Raw genomic sequence first — 22118 nt, 5'->3', positions numbered from 1 at the left:
CCATGTTGTTCCTTTGGCCAGAAAGTTTGCTACCCAAATTTAGCTAAAGAACTTCTTTCATCCTGCAAAGTTAAAGACAGATCACCTTTCTAGGTAGCTTTCCCTGTTCATCCTAAGTTAATATCTTCGTCTGTTATTACCTCTGTACAGTGTACATTATTTCTATTATTATACTTGGAATACTTTATTGCAAGTATTTATTTACAAATCCATTTTTCCTACTAGACTTTGAACTGTATCATTGAGAGAAGAACCAACATCATTTATCTTTCTATGTATAGTGCCAAGAATAATGATTAACATACAAAAGTACTCACTAAATATTTATGCAAACAACCTGAATGGGGACAGGGGAAAGTATGATCCCTTCAGAGATGTCTAGCTAACCTGAGAAAGTTTTACAACTGAATAAGCAAGAAAAAGAGGAAGATACCCATATAAAACTGTGAAGCCACTCAGTTAAAGCAAAATACAAAGGTAAATACTGTACTGCATGAGAAATTAAAAACAAGAAAGAAGAGCCAAAGAGAAAAAGATTAGAGGTCACTAGTAGTAAGGACACAACACAAAATGCATGCCTTCACAACTTATTAAAGGAAGTTACAAGTTCAGGTCTCACCTCTGGAACAATTAAAATCGTTATTCTGAATAACAAATTCATAAATGTGCACGAGGCTAAAAAAACACCACACAGCACGATTATCTGATACTAAAAGCAGAAATTTTCCCCATGAGTTTCCACCAAGAAGATACCATATAATGCAAATAGCAATAATTCCCTAGCCCTCTTTATTATTATTCAGTACAATTCAGTGAAAGCAATACTCCTAGGGACCAACATGTCACCTAGGTACAGAGCTCTCTGATGATTCAACGTATGAATGACATGGTAGGAGAGATGCCTAGTGATTCCTATGTTAATGCTCAATAAATTTTTGGATCCATGTATAAATAGAAGACAACTGGAAAAATCACTGAGGCTCTTAAAAATAAAAATGTGTGGTAAATACTTTATAGACACTCAAGAATCAGAAGGAGTCGCAATATATTTTAAGCTCCTTCTGGTCTGGATAGTCTATATACTAATACATGGGAAAATAAAACTAAGCAGTAACTTCAATATTAAATATTTGTGAGTAAACTGAAAGGCTTCCAAGAGGGGAAAAACCCAAAGTTTCCCCCTGGAGACAAACAAACAGTCTGCCGACTGGGGGAAGATCACAAGCCAAAAATACAACTATTTCATATTCTTTATCTTAGAGTACACAGATAAAATTGTGGCACCTTTAAGAGTAGAGAGGGATTTTAGAATGATAGAATTATGAATTCATCTCCCACAAGAGTATAGTCAGAAACAAAAACCAATATAGGAAATTGGTGAGAAAGGCAACATGGGGAAAACAAAAAGGTTGGTACAGTCTCTTACGCCACACAACAGGCAGTACGTTACTATACAAAGTGAGCTGCTCCCACAGTAACATCACCTCACTACTCTACTCCATCTGCAGCTGCAGACTGAACAAGGATCCAGTGTAAGGGTCTCATTCTTATTTGGAAGGCTCTTCACAGACTAGGAGCTGGATCCTAAGGGACGATTTACAGTACACCCTCACATACATTCCAGTTGGCTGGAACTCAGCAGCTGATTGCTCCCTTGTCTAACTTGGTAAGGAGCCAAAGGAAGACTTTTCTCAGTCAACTCTCCCAGGCTGGAAAATTCTCTAGCCTCCGAGTTCTGGCTTAATTCTGAAGATCAGGTTATTCACGAGATGCCAGAACTACATCTTTATATTGGCTTTGAACAAGTCTCTCAAGTACACCATACAGATTCTCACAGATCTCAAAATCATCAGGACCTTAAGGCCAAAAATGTCCACTCTTCCACTCACATAAAGAGGAATGCACTTTTCAAATCAAGGGCAATATCAAAACAAACTCTCTATCAATCTCAACAATTCTTGAAACTGGGGAACAAGCAACAAACACTTTGATTTAATGGTCTCCTTACAACCTTTATATTCTACCCCACTGAAAACTCTCCCTATTCCACTAGCTACTTGAATTCTCTCACTGTGGTTGATCCCTATGCCATGAAGAGCCAAATCCCAAGTCTGTTTCTCTGAGAGGAAATGAAGAAGGAAACCTTAGCAAGGTTTTTTTGATCTCATCAAGCTCCTCATCTCAGCCAGCATAGTATCGCCCCTCCCAGAAAGTGCTTGGAAATATATGTGTGTGGTCCACTACTGGCATCTAGAGGGTGGGGCCAGGAATGCTGAACATCCTGAGGTGACAGGTCCACAAAATGAAGAACTTGTCCCCTCAAAAGGCAGTAACACCTTCATTGACAAATAATGTCCTAACTGAAAGACTTCCACATCAACTGCCTTCACCCTTCAGAGCTTCTAGAGCAGTAGTGGGTAAACTTTTTCTGTAAAAGGTCAGACAGTAAATAGTGTTGGCTTTATGGGCCATCTATATCTCTATCGCATGTTGTTCTTTTTAAACAATACCTTACATAAGAAGTAATAAACCATTCTTAGCTTGCATGCCACTGGCAGATTTCATCTACCCATGTCCTAGAGTATTACCTGACTCTTAACAGTCTGTTTATATTGAGATGCTGATTAAAATTAAATGTGATGGAGCATATTATAAACAACTCCAAAAATGTATACTATAAATTTTAAGTTAATAAAATAAGAGTTTCAGAAACTGAACTTTGGGTGGTAAACGCACAATAGAATATACAGATGTCAAATGATAATGTACACCTGAAATTTATATAATTGTATTAACCAATGTTACTCCAATAAACTTAATTTAAAAAATTAAAAAATAAAATAAAAATGATAATAAAATAAATAAGAGCTTCAGAATTTAGCCTTAAAATCTAAGATTTGGGACACGTATTTGACTTTTGATTAATTAAAAAGCTCTCTCATCTTTACTCCTCCTCAGTGCATTTCAGTCACAAGTTTTCTTCTCAATGTTCATTTTCAAACATGTTACTGGAAAAAACACAGGCACAGTCTTTCCCTCTCCCTTCAGGATATATTACTTCCTATTCACCATGCATGCCACTCACAAAGTCTCTTTAAAATTACTACTGTTAACATTTTCTAAAATGTCTAAACCAAACCAAAGCCTGGAAATTCTGACTGGTATCTGGGTCCTGACTTTCCGGATGGTAACTAAAGGTCACGTGGGGTGGAAAGTGGCCTGCGGGTAACACAGAATATACACATGCACGCGAACAGGATATGTTGGTAATCTGGTTTCCTGAGACCTGGTGAGTTGTGAGAGTTCTCATCAACACCCTTGGGGAAGATGAAAAACCTAAAGCTGGGAAATACTGGATTTTAAGAAAGTGTTCATTCTTGGAATTAGATTTCTAGCTAAAAAAGAATGGGCAAGTACACTTCTTCCTCCACATTTTACTTGTCTAAAAACACAAACAAAACAAACACAGAAAAATAAATGAGTATCTGATGAGGTTTTTTTCACAGTGTAGAAGCTAGTGTTTGCAGCATGGCTTATGTCACGTCTTAAGCCCAGAAACACGAAGAGTGTGGTTTTGATGTTTAACCAGCCTCAACTGCACCCTGGCACTGTTTCTTCCCTCAGAGAACTTTGCTCTGTTAGAGGAAAGAAACCAACCTCACATCTTGAAACAAAACGGCTAGGATAAAAATAAAGCCCTGAAGTGGTTTGGTGACTGAGGTCATGTGGAGTGTTAAGGTTTGTAGGTAGGGCCAATGTACTTTGAGAACTTCCACTCACTGCCAACCACAAAGAGACAAAGAAAGGCACCAGCCCAAGAGTCCAGCAATGATCAAGACAAGGAAGCCCCAGTATTTGCTTGTTTAGGGGTCTCCTCCTCATAGCACACTTCACATTATCAATAGCCAAAAAACTCAGTCCTGGTCCTGACTTTCTTTGAGAGTAATCTCACCAAGCTGTTTCTTATGGCCTAAGAAAAGGAAAGGCAATCTGTAGCCTCTTCCTATAGAAAGAGTCTTTTGTGAACGCCTGTCATCACATGCTGCCAAGCCTCAGTTCACAGAATACTTTCAAACAGCTTCCAGGGTGGAAGAGTATGACATGAGGTACATACTGCAAACTACTTTATAAAAGTAAAAGACCATATAAATGACATGAAGTTAATATAATCCCCACAGTAACCCTGAAAAACTGCATAGTGCTCACCTTACAGATATGGACTTTTTATATTTATGAAGCCAAAAAAAAATAGCTAACTTTCTCTATGATTATACAATTATGGGGCAATGAAAGGATGGAATTACCACAGATAAAACATTTACCTACTAGTATCGAGACTCAATTCTTCTCTATCACTGTGGATTAAATTAATGCTTATGTTATCCAGAGAAAATCAGGCCAAAAGCTTTTTTGAGCTTCATAATGGCACTAATTCTGAAATTGCCAACCTAAAAGTTCAAGATACAACTCTAGGAATTGGAACTCACTCCAGTACAAGGCAAGTCATCTTGCCTAAGGAAGCAGAACTTGTAAAACCATGCTCTGATCTATAGTCGTGTTCATAGAGGGTATGGGGAGCAGTGAGGGAAAGGTGGAGGCATTAGATGTGTACCACCCACACATCACAGCTTTCTTTTCAGTACAATAGTGGCGGCAGCAGCAGCAGCAGCAGATCAGGTGCACGAACTATGCAAGGGGCACTGAAAAGCAAGGCAAATGATGGATCTGAAGAAAATGCCACATGCATCACACACACAAAAAGCCTTCAGGCAAATATAACAAAATTGAATGTGTGAAAGCTCCATGCTATAGGCCATCTGACTTGGGTTTTCCACAGTGAAGCTGTGCTCCTTTGTTAGTCGATGTTTATTTTACTTTGCTGGACTTTTGATTAAATGCAAGAAAAAAATATTTATACACTATCCAGCCTCACAGAGCCATGTATTCAGAGTCAGAAAGAAAATCATCATTCTCAACTTATAGCAGAGCCTTGAAGGGGGAAAAAAACAAACCAAAAAAAACATGGAAACATGGACACAAGAGATTCAAGCAAAGGCAGCATGCAAAATTTCAGGCAGAAACTATGATTCCCAAATCCAAGAAAACAAAGTTCTCACTCTGTCAAAGATTTCAGGTCTACTAAAAGCCTGGGGATAGGGAAAACTACATGAGACAAGAAAAGTTTAATTCTAACCAACTGGTTTGGTGGGTGAAATTCAGAATTTACCAGAACATAGCCTGAAGTTTTTCAGTTCGCATACTTAGCAGTATAACTTCTCACTTCCTACCAAGTTTGGTTGCAACAGGATGTTGAGGAAAGAATCTATCCCAGAGCTCTGTACGTAGCCCTCAATTCCCAGAGGTACAACTTCTGTTAGGAAACCAAAGTGATACCTTCAGATTCCTTAGGCTTACTACTGCACAGCAGACAGAGTGAGCCTGGTAGCAGGACATACTGCTAACTAGTTTCTGGTCAACACCAATGACAATGTCTCATGAATCCCAGCAAAACATCTATGGCCCAGTGATTAAGACACTTTTCTGTGCCCAAAGCCAGGCCTGTTTGAGGGGACTTGCCAATCTTAAACAGAATCTCTGAGAAACAACTCAAATACCTCTTAAAAACCTCAACTGCAATAACCTACTTTGGTGGCACTTTAAAAGGACACAATCACAAAATCAAATGTCCACAAAGGTGACATAAGCGAGCAATGTATAAGTTCAGGAGAGTTGTGGAGGCTACTGGCAAACTAAAGATCACAAACCCCTTTAAAAGGGGGTAGCTGACTTGGCTCTTGCAAATTGCTGCCAGATCTTGACTGATACACACACACACACACACACACACACACACACACACACACACGTGTGTGTGTGTGTGTGAGCGAGCGAGAGAGAGAAAGTTGGCAACTGAATGAAATTTTAAAACAAAGCAAACAAAAACCCACTATTTGTACCATGTGAACCATCTGATTAGTCTCAGTATCACTCAGAGTGAGATAATCAGACACCATCTAATGCAGTGCAAAATGAGGCACACAGTATCATCTAGGAAGAACTCCTGCCAAAAAGGCTGAACCTGAATCTAACCAAATTTCTAGAGTTAACTCTCACTGGAATACAGAGGATAGAGAGACAGGTTAAATGACGTCACAAGGAAACAGACAGACAAATCTTGAATGTGGGAATTCTAAAAGAAAAAAGGTTAAAAGAGACTTAGACAAAACAATCAAACCTAACAGGCAGATCTTGATTTGAATAAACCAACTGTCTAAAGACATCTGGTAGATAATCTGGGAAATAAAGTTATGGATCAGATCATGAATGATGCCAAAGATAAGCATGGCAATGGCATTATGGTACATAAAGAAATGTTCCTTATATTTTAAAAGGGGTGTGTGGAAGTGAAATATTTAGGGATGCAGTGATGTGATATATAAGGTTTGCTTTAAAATACTTCAATGGGGGTAGAGGGTAGGAAAAGATGAAATAAATGTGGAAAAATCTTGATAACTGTTGATATGAGTAACAAGTATATGGAGGTTCATTATATGATTTTCTTGAGTGTTTAAAATTTTTCATTATTAAACAAAACTTAAAACAGGTCTGCATTTAGACAGTAGGCTATGTTTGTGAAGTACCATTCATACTGTTCATTTTAATTGTTCACTTTGGTCACATGGGTGACAGTGAAAATTGCAAAATAAACCCAATATCTTAAAAAATCATTATAACAAAAATATAAGTATGTAAATAACTACCACCACCAATGTATAAGAAGTGACCCTATGCTACTCATTCTTCTTTACATATATTATCTCATTTAGTCTATAATTATCACCATCTTACAGATGAAGAAACTAAAGTTCCACCAGGTTAAGGAAAATGCCCAAAATCTCACAGCTGATAACTGATAAAACTAGGACTTAAACTAGAACTTTCCAAGCCCAAGCTGTTAACTTCTGCACTATCCTGCCTCTGACATAAGATGATGCAGGATAAAATTAATGAAAGCTATCCAGCTGCCAATCTCTAAAGAGATACAATGGACTTGCAGATAATTGCTCATGGAAGGATCTCTCGTCTAATATTAATATGAGGAGAAAAAAAAAGCAAAGGTGAATAACAATGTATATGATATACTATTAATACTGTAAGAAAAAGGAGACAATCACATAAATTAATTATAATGTCCCATTAATATTATTACATATTTATATTACTTAGTCAAAAATACTTCTTTAATTAAAATATTTAAAAAACGCAATCACTCTTCTACTAGATCTTTCAACATCTAGTCCCACTGACCTAAAAGCCAACGCCAGCATTGCTGCCTAAAAACCTCCCTAACTAAAACCCAGCTTTCCAAAGTCACAAACTTTCTATGCCCAAGGGGCCTCAAATTAATCACTCATGCTTTAATTTCTCACTAGTCCAAGATCCTTCCTCATGAAATGGACCCTTTCAGGCGCAAATCTTTCAAAACAATAATCAGTCCTATTAGATGTCTAACCTTTCTTGAACTCATTCTTCCTTATTCATGTGGCTTGAGAAGTTTCCCTTTATGCATGAGAGGGAGGACACTCTTAATTGTGCTACTTTGATAAACAGTAAGATATAGACAACTGTGTTGACCTAAGAAATTAGAATACCACTTTTCCAACCAGATTCTGGGTTAACGCTTAGGCATGAATTTTTCTCTTCTGATTTCCCAGGTTAACAGGCATTAGACAGTTCCAATTTAAATGCTGTGCCCTATATAAATATGCAGGAAGTGCATACCCTAAGATAGTGACTACCTCTAGGTGGTAAAAATATGTTATCTGCATTTTCAAATTTTTTGCAATAAGTGTTGGCTTTGTAAATTTTTAAGAGCAATAATATCAAAATGAAAAGAAAAAAGCTTTGCCCTACTTAAAGCCATTAGCAATTTCTCTAACAACCAAGAGAGACATCATGTTTGAGAATGCCTAAAGCACTAAGAGTAGCCCACAAATTTTAATCAGCAAACCATGGAACGAAAAAATTCAGTCAACGTCCACCCTACCAAATTTAATGAATGCAGTACTTCTTTTGTTGAATTAATAATACAGACATGACAATAAACAATAAGAAATTCCAGAAACAAATTATATCCAGAATCCAGAAGTGTATTATATGAGACAAGCCCGCTGACCACCACCCATGTAAACCAAGTATCAAATAAGAAAGTGGTTCCAGTGGAAGGCTTAGTCTCTCTACCACTCCAACTTTCTCACATTATCCTCCAAATGACCACAGATTTAGGTATCCTGCAAACCCTGTGCTGTGTCTCACCTCCTCCGTCTTTGCTCACACTGTTCCTTCTACTTTAAACACTCTCTTCTCACTATGCCTAGTTAAATTTTCCAGAAAGTCTTCTGCAGTTGCTCTCCTTTTCTTTACAACCCATGCCTCTGCCAGGATTGGACCACGTCCCTTCTCTGTGCTTCCACAGTACCCAGTGCATACCGCCCTCATGAGATTTAGCATAATACAGTCAGCCTTCATAATTTGCGGATTTCATATCTGTGAATTTACCTCCTCGCTAAAGCTTACTAGCAACACCAAAATCAATACTCCTGGTGCTTTTGCAATGATTTGTGGACATGTACTGAGTGGCAAAAAAATTCAAATTGCCCAATATACCTGTTCTCAGCTGAGGCCGCTCTCTGACTTCACGAGTGACTCTCTGACTTTTTGTATGAGCTCTCATACTGTAAAGAAGTATCCTTTTTGTGGTCTATTTAGTGCCATGTTTTTCACATTTTTGTGTTTTGTTGGTGATTTTGCTGACTAAAATGGTCCCCAAATGTAGTGCTGAAGTGTTGCCTAGTGTTCCTAAGCACTAGAGGCTGTGATGCGTTGTATGGAGAAAATGAGTGTTAGTGAAGTTTTATTTTGGCATAACTTACAGTGCTGTTGGCTATGAGTTCAATGTTAATTAATCAACAATAATATTAAATAGGGTGTCTTTAAAGCAAAACATGTTTACAGCCATGCCACCATGAATATGCCTGATCTCGTCTTATTTCGGAAGCTAAGCAGAGTCGGGCCTGATTAACACTTGGATGGGAGATCACCTAGGAATATTATTAGGTGCTGTAGGTGTTAAAAAAAAAATCTTAGAAAAAAAAATAAAGCAAAACATACATAAAACAAGTTTACATACTGATCAGTCAATGAAATTCTTATAACCAAAGGCTCATAGGAACCTAACCCTGTGTATTTCTTAGGAACAATGATTCGGTATTCACTAATTCAGCATCCATGGTGACTTTAGAGAACATAACTGCTACAAATAACAATAATCAACTTGATACTGAAACATTCTGTTTATATAGTCATTCCTTCCACTAAACCAAAAGCTGGCAAACTAGACTCACAGGCCAAATGTAGCCTTTGAAAAGGCTTGCTGACCCATGCCCTAGACTCTAAACTCTTAGGGGAGATACCAACGTCATATTCACCTTCACAGTCCCAGTACAAAGCAAGCACAATAGGAAAGATAAACTAAACTTTAGTTTGGTCAAGCACTGGACCCAGCACACTTCTACCCCAAAAACTCAGTGGTAACTGCATTAATTCCGGACCTGAACAGGTCCTGAAAAGAGATACTTTGCAAAGAAATAAAATAACAGAATGTGACAGAAGGACAAGAGACAAAAGGAAAAGAACAAAGCAACAATATCATTTGGTGCGTGAAATAAGATATGAGAAATTAAAATAAAGAAAGGCCAAATAATAGGTATTAAGAACTACGGAGGTATAATCCAGTACGAATCCCAAAAGACATTCAGAGGAGCCAAAAAGAAGGAAGATTTGGCAAGAGCTCACCAAATGTACAGTAACATTTCACTTGTCTAAAGACCTATTTTCCACACACAACACCAAGCATGTTTGTAGGTACAACAGTCATAGCTGGTTAGGGAAATTGTCGGGAATGATAAACAAAACCATGCCAGAGCATGAGAACTCACTAAGTTTGAGAGACAAATACCTATTGACAGCTCCCAATCTCATTTGCTCATTTCTCCCCAGTACATAGTCACGTGTTACATTCTATTCAAGATGCTAACAGAGCAATCAGGTCTGAGAAAATCCTCAGCAGTTCCACCAATGACCCTCACCTTTCAGTGCAAACATTTTTACTGATGCTGTAATTAGATATCGTTAATTAACTCAATATCAGCAACAACTCATTTGCTAAGCAGTACCCTTTTCTGATTTCCAAAGGGAGCTAAGGCATAGTGGAAGGAACATCCACTAAATAAAGAATGCTTAGAACCCTGGTGACATTGAATTTGAGTGGCCTAGCCGGCAGGCGTAGAATCTAAATGGGACTCTCACTATTTTAAGAGGATGCCCCTTACCGTTGAGGTTGGCAGTCCCTCCCCAGGTTGCATGTTCAATCCTAACCACATCTCAAGGCTGAAAACCAACAACCCGCAAGCTAACCTGCAGCCATTCAGAGAGAGATCCAAAGCTCATGCTTGGCAGAGGGAGAAAAAAATAGTTGGGAATTTACTATCAATATTAACAAACATCTGAAGCCAAACATTCTGTTTCTTATTCATGGATCTGAATTTTAGTAATCTGTGCTAGAAACTCTCTAGGAGTCATCGAGGGAGCAATTCCTATTAAGATTAATCACCCAGAAAGGACAACTAAAATGAACAGCAAATTTAAATTTTATAAAAGTTAAATAAATGACATGCATCTTTATAATGTTATAGCATGCATGCAGCTATATTAAGAACATGCTAAGGAAATATATTTAGTGGAAAAACAATCAGTTCTGCAACAATGCTTCTTCTGAAAATATAAATTTGCTCCATCATGATCAACATATTAGGAAATAATATGAGCATAACACAAATTTTACATTTGCTTATGTGTGATTTTGTTCATGAGAAATACCACGTGAACACAGAAAACTGCACCCAACTGAACAGAGCTACATAGGAATACACAAAACATACATCTACCAGCTACTGCAGTTCACCATGTGAACTCGTGTTATGAGACACACCTATCCACAGCTGCCCATCCAATATCAAATAACCCTCCTTCCACCACTTTACAATAACCCACAAACTGCAATCCTTCTGAAGCCCACTTCTACAGGCAAATTTGTCTTTTTCAAGAGAGTATTTATATTATTTCTTAACTAATGAAAATCTACAAAATTGTACAACTGTTTTATTAAGTTTATGCCTTTTTTTAATATGACACTGAGGAAATTTTTGAGTGTTGTTTCCCTAACCCAATTTTATTCATAAGCTCTATGGTTTCATTGTGTGATTTTGCACAGCACAGTGATTTTTAGAAATGTATGTGTTATACTACAGCAGAACAGACTGTATGTTCAATTGATCATTTAAAAAAGCAAACTGCAGATTGGCATATATAGCATAATGTCACTTTTGTTAAAAAAATATATTTCATAGATTAAAAGACACACAGAGACTAAAAGGAAAGGGATAGGATAGGTTCCATAGTGTGGCAGTTAGCACGTCTGCTTTACACACAGAAGGTCCTGGGTTCACACCCCAGTGGAGCCATGGTCCATGGTCTACAGCCATGCCACCCTGAACAAGTCCAATGTCTGATCTTGGAAGCTAAGCAGGGTCAGGCCTGGTTAGTACCTGGATGGGAGACTATCTAGGAAGACCAGGTGCTGTAGGCATAAATAATAATAATAAATAAAGAAAGAAAGAAAGAAAGAAGAAGAAGAAAGGGATAGAAAAAGATATTGCCTTGATGGACCTTGTGGGTATTGCGCTGAATGGAATAAGGCAGATAGGGAAAGACAAATATCGTATGATTTCCCGTACATGTAGAATCTAAAGAAGAAAATAAACAACAAAAATGGAAATAAACTCATAGACACAGAAAATATTTTGAGGGCTACTAGATGAGGGGGTTGGAGGGGACTGCAAAAAAGGGCAAAGAGATTAAGTACAAATAGGTAGTTACAAAACAGACATGGAGATATAAAGGGTAACATAAGAAAAGTAGTTAATAATGTTGTAATAAACATGTAAGGAGAAAAAGGGGTACTAGATTTAGTGGGGTGATCACTTTATGACTTACATAGACCTCTAATCACGATGATGTACAATTGAAACAAATATATTATTGTATGCCAACTGTAATCGAAAAAACTCATTGAATATACAATGTTAATATGAGCAACTATTATATTTCAATAAAGCTGGGAAAAAATATATAGATATTTCACATATGTAGGTAATGTGTGCATACGTATACACTTATAAATGCTTACAAAAAGATCTAAAAGAACCTCCACCAAATAGTTAATAGTGGTATCTCTGAAGGCAAGAATATTTTTGTTTGATTTAGATACAGTGAATTGGGGTTACTTTTGCAATTTTAAAAATTCCCTTTAAAAAATTAAAAACTTTCCAACAGTAGAAATATTGAAGTGATCATTACACAATTTGATTGTGTCAACCCCCTGCTTAAGATCATCAATACCTGAATGCAAACTTCTCAATACTTATGAAGGATCTAGTCCCTCCTATCTTCTCCAGCCTCATCCCTCACCGTTCCTCCCCTTATTTAAGTTTTCAACTAAGATTTATTTAGAATCTTCTATGTGCAGGCACTGGGGATAAAGCAGTGAACTATATATGAACTTCATTCTCACAGAGCTTTGAATAGAGCAAGAGAGAGACCTTAACCAACAACAAAATTGCACCCAAAATTACTTAAGAAATGTGATATTACAAAGGGAAACCAGCCAGGCTCAGAGATCAGGAAAAGCTTCCCTTAAAAAAGGGAAGTGATATTTAGGCTGAGAATTTAAGCATGAAATAAGAATGGGACTGAAAAAAAGAGGAGAGCGCTGTGGGCACAGAGAATGCACAACAGCCATAGGGCCAGAAAAAAAGCTTGAGCCTTTAAAGGAAGAAGCCAGTAAGGCCAGAGGACAACAACAAAGAGGGGAAGAGTGGTATAAGATAAGGTTAGAAGTGGCAGAGAGGGCAAATCATGTGGGACCCACAGACTATGTTAATGATTTTGGATCTGATTCTAAGAGCAAATAGAAATAAGTGAAGATTTTCAAGAAGGGAAGTAACACGATCAGAAATGTGTATTTGGAAGCTCATCCGGGTTACTACCTAAAAAGGCCTAATGAGGACCAGGAATAAATGTGAAAAGGTCATTAGGAACTTCTTTCAATAGTCTGTAGATTACTGAAATGATAACATGGACTAGGATGGTGGTAGTGAAAACAGAGAAAAGTAGATGATTCTAATTATGTTTAAGAGGTAGATTCAACAGCTCTTGATATTGACTAGCTGTGGGGGTACAGGAAAAGAAGGGATAAAAGATGACTCAAGTCTCTAACAAAAGCAGTTCTCATATCCTAGCATCCAGCGACACTGAACTACCTACAGTTCCCTAAGCCTCTGTGCCTCTTTCAAGCTTTCAGGCCTCAGAGTAGAAATGCCCTTACTTCATCCTTCAGCTGCAAAATGGCTCCTCATTCCAGCCTTCTCTAACCATGCCCTGATTAGTTGCTCTAACTGTGTGCTCCTGCAGCCTCTTGTGTTTACCTTTATCCTAGCATGCAGCACACTTCATTATAATCATATCATTTGTTTCTTTCTTCCCCACATAGCTGAGGTTAAAGACCATTTTTTGTTGTTTTAATCTCTATATCCCCGATGTCCAATCATTTAAACATATGTGAATAAATCCCCACTCTCATCAACTGTATGTTCCAAGGAACAGAGAATGCAAGCTGAGTTCTGGGTACCTACTATAATGAAGAAAAAAATATGGGAAGCTAACTAGGGCCTGAGAAAGCAGGTAAAAAAGGCAGTGTGGTTTCCTGACTGGATAAACTAAGAGCTATGAAACTGCAACCTTCTTCCTCAAGTTCTGGTAGTCTAGAACAAAAGACCAAACTCACAGATGTAAATTTAAAAGAAATTAAGGGAAGTAATTACCCAAAGATGACATGTAGTCTGAAAATATATAAACTGCTTCACAGTTTAGAAAACAAATAACCACATTTTACTCTACATGTACCTGTAATTATTTGAAATTTTTACTAAAAATATATTTACGTGATTTGTATAATTTAAAAGAAAATTATAATGAATCCAATGACAGCTCACATCCTGAAAATGCCTTCTCTGAGATGCACATAAGAATAAAAACACACTTATTAACAAATTATTTAAAAAGTAAAATACCTGATGGAAGAGAGAAATCTATATAAGATTAGCTATAACCTTTATAAGGGATACTCCTCGACCTTAGGCCAAGGCCAAAGCCATAAAGTGCTTTCTCATATTGTCATTGTTGCTTCATTTTAAAGATTGTCACCGACAGTGGAGCTAATGCAGTAGAACAATTTATCTCTTATTCAAATAAGTTTCCAGTGGCTAGAAGAGCGCAATGGTGAGGGATTCTACCACAGCAGCAGCTCCTAAGAAGCACCTTAACATATCGAGGCCTCATGCACACAATGGCACATAGAAGTTGACGGTTTCATTTATAAGTAATGACTGCCTTCCGAGTCATTCAGAAAACAGCTAAAGACTAAGAAAAATATAGGAAGATATGTGGAAATTTTAAATTAAACCACAAAGAACAAGTCCTCCTATCCCACCACTGACTCATTCTTAGCAGACAACCATGCCTCCAACTTCAAGGAGAAAACAGAAAACATCAAAAAGGCCCTCCCTCATCTTCCTCCAATACCCACAAACTAATCTGCATCCAAAATGAACTATTCCTCCTTTTCCTCAAGCACAAGAAAGAGGGATCATGCACCCTCTTTTAGGCTAATCCCTTCACTTGTGCTCTGGATCCTACTCCCCTCCCATCCTCTGCAAGGATCTCTCCCGCCATCTATCTCCTTTCTTTCTTAGATCTTCAACCTACTACTTATCATTCTGTTTTCTCCTCGAATAACTGAATCATCTTTCATGGCTCCATTAATATCTATAAGAGGATGTCTTCAAATATCTTCATCTCTAACCTAGACCACTCTCCTCAGCTTCAGATGTTAGCCTCTAAAACTCTCCACTTGAATGTCCTATAGAAACTCTAGCATGTCCAAAACTAAATTCATCCTCTTTCTCTCAAATCCAAATTCACTAAAACTAACCAACTTTATTCTCAGTCTCAGCAAATGGACCATTATCTATCCAGTTTCTAAGCCAGAAACCCAGCTACTATATTTCCCTACTTAAAGCATTCAATAGCTCCATACCACCTTCAGGACAAAGGTCAAATGATTTACTGCATGACCCTTCAAGATTCGGTACTGGATTATCCCACCATCCACTCCACTATGAATGTTATTAAGGTACAATGAACCAGCCATTTGCAGTTTTTCAAATACTATGCTCTCTCCTTAGCTTACAAAATCCCACACAGAATCCTTAAGCATCATATTGGTGACTACAAACCCAAAGTGGCAAAAAAATTATTATCCTACACTAAGTAAATCTTCATTTAGAAAGATTACCTTTACTAAATTCTACGCTGCCACACAGCGGTGGGAAAGGGAAGTGCATAGTAAAGATAAAGGAAGTGTAGGTTGAAGAGATGGATGAGAACACCAGGGAGCCTGAAGTGGTTCCCCTTCCCTGTGATTCCTGGGAAACAACTCCACAGTGCCTCATAGTTGCCCGTATGAAGGTACCCACACTTACATAGCTAGTCTTATGCATTACATTACCCTCAGGAACTTACATCACTGGGGCTCAGGCTGCCCAGTCCATTCTCCTGCTCGGAATCCTTCCCAGACTCTGTGCCCTGAGAGGACCGGGGATGGGATGGATGAATCCAAATCTCCAGGCGAGTTGTGTCATCTCCAACATGGCGGAAAGTAGACTTCTTTCCTTTCCGCCATTGGTCAGGGCTCAGTTCCAATTCCTCGTGTTGCTTCTTTTCCATCTGTTCTGCCTGCACAACATACAAAACATACAGGCTCTGACTCTCCTGGGATTCAGCTAATAAAGAGAAGTGCTCGCCTCACCTGAGTTTGTTGCCCAAGGACTATAAAAAGTAAAGACTTAGCCATAGTTCCAAAGTAGCAGAGTATCATCTGCCTTATCTCATAAAAGTCAATTCTGTAAACTAGATGCTGTGGAACATGTACAATCAAGGGCCCCAGAAAGCCCTCCCAAGGATGAGTTTGGTTCTGCATAAGGACCAACTGACTTCCATCAGCACAGTCCGATGGCACTCCTTGAGGACATTATTAGACATTCCCTTAAGGACAGAGAAGCACTAAGAGAAACACATTCTTGTGGGAAGGAATGATTCTGCCAGTATTCCCACTCACCTTTCGTTTGGTCTCTTCAAACAAGCTCATGAGACTCTCCTTGGCAGTCAGGATAGGGTTGCTGGCAGCTAAACTGCGCATATAGTAATATACAGCATCAAGCTTCCTCCTCTGTGGAAAGAGGCCAGAGACACTGAGTCAACCGATTCTCTTTCTGACTCCAGCCTAAGTCAGCTGACCCAAAAACACCCTATCTCTTCCAACCTGTGCCCCAAGCTGTGAGGAATTCCAGTAAGAAAATCAGAATGCTATCCATGGAAGAAGCCATGGCAATTACATCAGAGATCTCTTCTTGCACAGTACTATACCTTATAGACAGAGGTACTCAAGAGCCAAATATTCATAAGAGGGAAAAAGAATAAGGAGCTTCATAAAATATAAAAGCCAATTATGTTTTGTTTTTAGAGGGAAAAGAATGTTCAACTCGCCTAATTATTTTTTAAAATCATAAATAACAATGGCAACATCACTGATTAAGCATAATTAAGAATGAAGCAAGTGATCACCACTTCATAGATATTATCTCTAAATCTAAGGACACTGCCACATAGTTATTATTATTTCCACTTTAAAGATGAGGAAATGGAAGCCCTCCTCAGAAAAATTGAAAACAGAATTACCATATAACCCAGAAATTCCACATCTGGGTATATACCCAAAAGAATTAAAAGCAGGATCTTGAAGAGATATTATTACACTCATGTTCATAGCAGCATAATGGCCAAAAGGTGGAAGTGCCCAATGAGAGATGAATGGATAAACAAAATGTGGCACATACATACAACTGAATATTAGGCCTTAAGAAGGAAGAAGTTCTAATACAAGCTGTAACATGAATGAACTTTGACAATATAACGCTAAGTGAAATAAGCCAGTCACGAAAAGACAACTACTGTATGATTCCACTTAATTTAGGTACCTAGAGTAGATAAATTATAGAGAAAAATAGAAGGGTGGTTGTCAGTGGTTGGAAGGAGGGGAGAATGGGGAGTTGTTGTTTCATGGGTACAGAGTTTCAGTTTTTTAAGAGGAGAGTTCTAGAGATTGGTTGCACAGCAATGTAAGCATACTTAACACTAATGAAAATGGGTAAGACTGTAAATTTTATTTTATGTATATTTTACAATTAAACTTTTTAAATTTTTTTACAACAGGCAAAAGATTTGAATAGACATTTTTCCAAATGGCCAATAAGCATGTGAAAAGATGCTCAACATCATTAGTCATTGTGAAATGCAAATCAAAACCACAATGAGATACTAGTTCACACTCACTAGATTTGTAGGTATCAACAAACTGATTCTAAAGTTTATATGGAAAGGCAAAAGACTCAAAACAGTCTATACAGTATTGAAAGACAAAGTTGGAAAAATGACACTACCTGACTTCGAGACTTACAATAATGCTGCCATAATCAAGACGGTGTGGTAATGGCCTAAGAATAAACCAATAGATCAATGGAACAGAATAGAGGCCCCCAGAAATAGCTGATTTTTGACAAAGGAGCTAAAGCAATTCAATGGAGAAAGGATAGTCTTCCAACAAATGGTGTTGGAACAACTGGACATCCACATGCAAAATGATTAATCTATACACAGACCTTATGCCTGTCATAAACACTAACTAAAAACGGATCACAGACCTAAATGTAAAATGCAAAACTATACAACTCCTAAAAGAAAACATAGGAGAAAATCTAGGTAACCTTGAATGTGGCAATGACTTCTTACATGCAACACAAAAAGCACAATCCGTAAAAGAAAAGGTTGATAAGTTGGATTTCATTAAAATTAAAAACTGCTCTGTGAAAGACATTGCTAAGAAAATAAAAAAGATAAGCCACAAACAGAATATATTTGCAAAACACATATCTGATAAAGAACTGGTATCCAAAATATACAATAAACTCTTAAAACTCAAAACAACAACAAAATTTAAAAGTAGGCAAAAAATCTGAATAGACACCTCACCAAAAAAGACACAGATGGCAAAAAAGCATGTGAAAGTTCTACATCCTATGTCATTAGGGAAACGCAAATTACAACAAGATACCACTATACACCTACTATAATAACCAAAATCCAGGACACTGACACCAAATGCTGGCAAAGATGCAGAGAAACAGGAACTCTCATCCATTACTGGTGGGAATGCAAAATGATACAGCCACTTTAGAAAACAGTTTGGCAGTTTCTTCCAAAACTACACAGGTATACTCTTACCATACAACCCAGCAATCACACTTCTGGGTATTCACAAAAATGAGTTGAAAACTTATGTCCACACAAAAACCTACATGCAAATGTTTACAGCACTTTTTTAGTAACTGCCAAAATTCAGAAGCAATCAAGATGTCTTTCGATTAGAGTAATGCCTAACAACCTGTAGTACATTCATACAATGGAATATTACTCAACGAAAAGCATTTACTGTGCTTCTGCTAAGGATACTCCTTTGGTGAAAAGCTAAGAGAAATAAGGGGATGATCTGGAGAAAGGAAACAAGGATCTGAGCACCAAGAGCTAGTTGAGGACTTTATGAGGGGAGAGGTAAATGGAGCCTCATTTTCCTTCTAGAAATAAGTAATCTAGTTCAATGAGATAGCGAAGGGAAGAGAGACAAGCTTCAGAGCAGCAGCTCTGGTCGTAAAAACAGTGGTTTCTGACTAAAGCATATGCACAGGAACTTAAGGGCAGTGAAAGTGGAAGTACAGATTCAACTGCAGTGAGGAATTCCTGACAATTTACTTCAAAAGGTAACAGTAACAAAAAGAGTTTGAGGATGGGAGACAGAAGAGGATATACTTTGGGTTATAGTATTCAGATGAAATCTAGCTCCAGGAGCTGATGTTAGCAAAATCCGTATTTCTAAGGTACTGCCTGCAAAATTCTTCTCTTGTCCATGGATTTCTTACCGTATACACTGCCAGCAGAGCCAACTGGTTATAGGGGCGCCCATTCTTGGGAGCAATGTGCTGGGCCTTCAGGTACCAACTGGAATAGAAAAACAGTAAAAAAAAAAGAAGAAGAGAAGAAGAAGAAGAAAGCTAGTTCTATATCAACTCTTCCCCAATTCATCACCTGATTGTCCTCACTAAAGACATAAGCTGGAGTGTTAGCTATAACCCTTAAGTGGTAAAGTATGACTACAGAAACCAAGAGGGACACCTGTAGGATATACATATAGGAGGCAGCTGAGGTGGCCCATCACTCATAATAAGGCTTAGCTTAAAACCACACAGGAAAGAAGAGCAATGAACAGAAGGCAAAAGTACCTGCGCGCTTTTCCATAGTTTGCTGTGTCATTGGCTTGCTCTCGATATCTAGCAATATCTCCTTGACAAATCATACATCGCTGAGCACTGATCAAGGCATATTTTACCTTCAGGAAAAACAATAAGTCAGTAGCATACCCAAGAAACTCTAATTTCAACCCCAAAGGACAGAGATAGGGTCAAAACGACAGAGCCGCATTAATAAGGCACTAATAATCCTCAACAAAGTAAAAAGTTTTCAGTCTAACTTTGACTAGCAAACAAAAAAAAAACCAACAATGTGATGAAAAACTTACTGAGAAAGTGGCTAAAGGGAGAGGGGTCATTCTTATTTTGAGTCCCAGGCAAATGGAAGAAAACATTCTGAAACTAAGAGTCAGGAGACCTGACTCTATATATAACAGCTGTGTGATTCAAGTAGGTCTCTGGGACTCTTTGGGTCTCAGTTTCTTCATCAGAATGTAAAAATATCTATTCCATAGGACAACTGAAGGGATTAAGGATAAAAATACAAATTATAAAGTGATATACAAATATTAAGACAATTGTTTATTCTGTTCTTTTTTTACCATCATTAGTCTTTCTCTCCTCAAACTGTTAATATCACTGCACTGTGTTACTGCATTACATTCCCTTTGCAAAACAGTAATTCCCTAAAACAGTAAGTTACTCTTCACCAAACATCTACAACATGCCAAGACTGTATAGTTTTATACACACACACACACGCACACACACAGAGATATATAAATGTGTATGTGTTTGTGTGTGTAGAGACAGACAGACAGATGTATCTACATGTTTTCTCACTGATGGGCTTGGCATCTCTCAGTGAGAAAACAACAGAGTAAACCCTTAGCAATCCCAAGACATGTGGCCAACCTAAAAACCTCCCTGAGGAACATCACTTCCTAACATTTAATTCCACTCCACCCCCACACAAGAAATTACCATGTCACTGAATAAAGAACAAAGTTTCAAGAAGTAGATATGACCCCTCCATAACGACTCCTCAGGAAGTAGATAATGATCCCTCTATATTTCCTCTAAGCCCCTTTACAGTTTATACTTCCACAGCATCCTTTGCAGAGTCACTGTATCTACAGTTACTAATTCAGCATCTATACTCACCCCTAAACAAACTCTAAACTCTGAGAGTTCATGGCTTTCTTGTTCCACACTGAATTGTGTGTGCCTAGAATGGCACCTGGCATGTAGGACACTCAATAATACTTGTTGATTAGTAATAGAATTTGTGCATATCAAATCATCAAGAGCAGAAAGGCAAGAGGAAGCCTCTGCTCCACAAATGACACTCCTTTCTCCAATGAATCTGTAACCTCTTCCTTTCTTCTAGCCCTTTCCTTCAACACATAAATATGTTCAAGTATCTCTCGGCTTAAGAACAAACTTCTCGTGACAATATGTTCTCTTTTAACTACTATCTCTCGTCTTCATAGCCAAGATTCTTAAAAGAATAATCTATATTTCTCATTGTATCTACTGCCATACTTCTCATTCACTAAAATCTGGCTTCCATTCTCTCCAGTTAAAATAACTAGTGTTAAGGCCATCCAATCCAATGAACACTTTTCAGTAATCTTAGCATTTTATGACTATATAGTACTTGACAATTTCACCCACCACTAACTTAAAATTTGATCACCTTGCTCTGTTCAGTCTTCTTAGTATCCCAACTCCTGCTTCAACTATCACCTGACTCTCAATTACCAGCCCAGCTCTTTTTCCTGAGCTCCAGACAGACCAAAATAGTCACTTGCTCATTTTCAAACTCCTCCACCTAATCATATACAAAACTGAACTAACCTCTTCCTTCTCAGCCACTCTCCTAGGCCACAAATTGTGAGATGATCTAGACTCCTCATACCTCCAATTTCATCATTCACACTAAATCAGCCAGCAATACAATTCTATTTCCTTTGTATCCTTCCAATCTATCTCCTCTTTTTTACCTCCACTACTGCTACTTTAGTTCAGGCCCATGCCGTGACTCTCTTACCTTCACTCTTGCCCATTTGCCAGAGTAATTTGTTGTTAAGAACAAATCAATGATATCTATTTGTTGGAAATCAATCAATGGCTCCTAACTGCTTTCAGAATAAAGTCCAAACTCTTCAATGTGGCATACAAGAGTTTTTGATCTATCCCTTCCTACTTCATTAGCTTCACCTCCTATACAGCCCAATTCCACATTACAGACACCAACATACTGAATGAACTTCTTGCACTTTTCCTACAAGGCCTGGTTTTTCTCTCACTGTGCCCTGTATTCAAACTGCCCCTTCTGCTCCTAGCCATGTTTCAAAATTCAACTTCATATTGTTTCTGAGAAGGCTTCCTTGACCCATCAATCTATATCAGATGCACTTCCCTCTATGCCCCTTCAACACTCTATACATACCATTATCATAGAATTTATGACGTTACATTATAATTGTTGGTTTAATGGGTCTTTCCCCAATGGACTGT

General features: G+C 37.9%; 1 protein-coding gene and 1 pseudogene across 5 annotated transcripts in view; one reads left to right on the top strand and one right to left on the bottom strand.

The window, feature by feature from the left end:
- SMG6 (SMG6, nonsense mediated mRNA decay factor) overlaps positions 1–22118 on the bottom strand; it is a 191827-nt gene that overhangs the window by 164230 nt on the left and 5479 nt on the right. For 4 of the 5 annotated variants that reach the window (XM_023530469.1, XM_023530471.1, XM_011359849.2 and 1 more), the window contains exons 5-8: positions 19629–19735; positions 19269–19347; positions 16355–16465; positions 15760–15972 (exon numbers count right to left, since the gene is read on the bottom strand). In XM_023530469.1, coding sequence (XP_023386237.1) covers positions 15760–15972; positions 16355–16465; positions 19269–19347; positions 19629–19735 — 510 coding nt within the window. Of the gene's footprint in view, positions 1–15759; positions 15973–16354; positions 16466–19268; positions 19348–19628; positions 19736–19924; positions 20068–22118 lie in introns of those variants that run through there. The other variant, XM_023530472.1, reaches the window with a different exon arrangement.
- On the top strand, positions 11592–11707 carry LOC111739502 (annotated as a pseudogene).

Source organism: Pteropus vampyrus, unplaced genomic scaffold (assembly GCF_000151845.1).
Source record: "Pteropus vampyrus isolate Shadow unplaced genomic scaffold, Pvam_2.0 Scaffold50, whole genome shotgun sequence".
In the NCBI taxonomy this organism is placed as follows: domain Eukaryota; kingdom Metazoa; phylum Chordata; class Mammalia; order Chiroptera; family Pteropodidae; genus Pteropus; species Pteropus vampyrus.
This window is presented reverse-complemented; position numbering and strand designations above follow the sequence as displayed.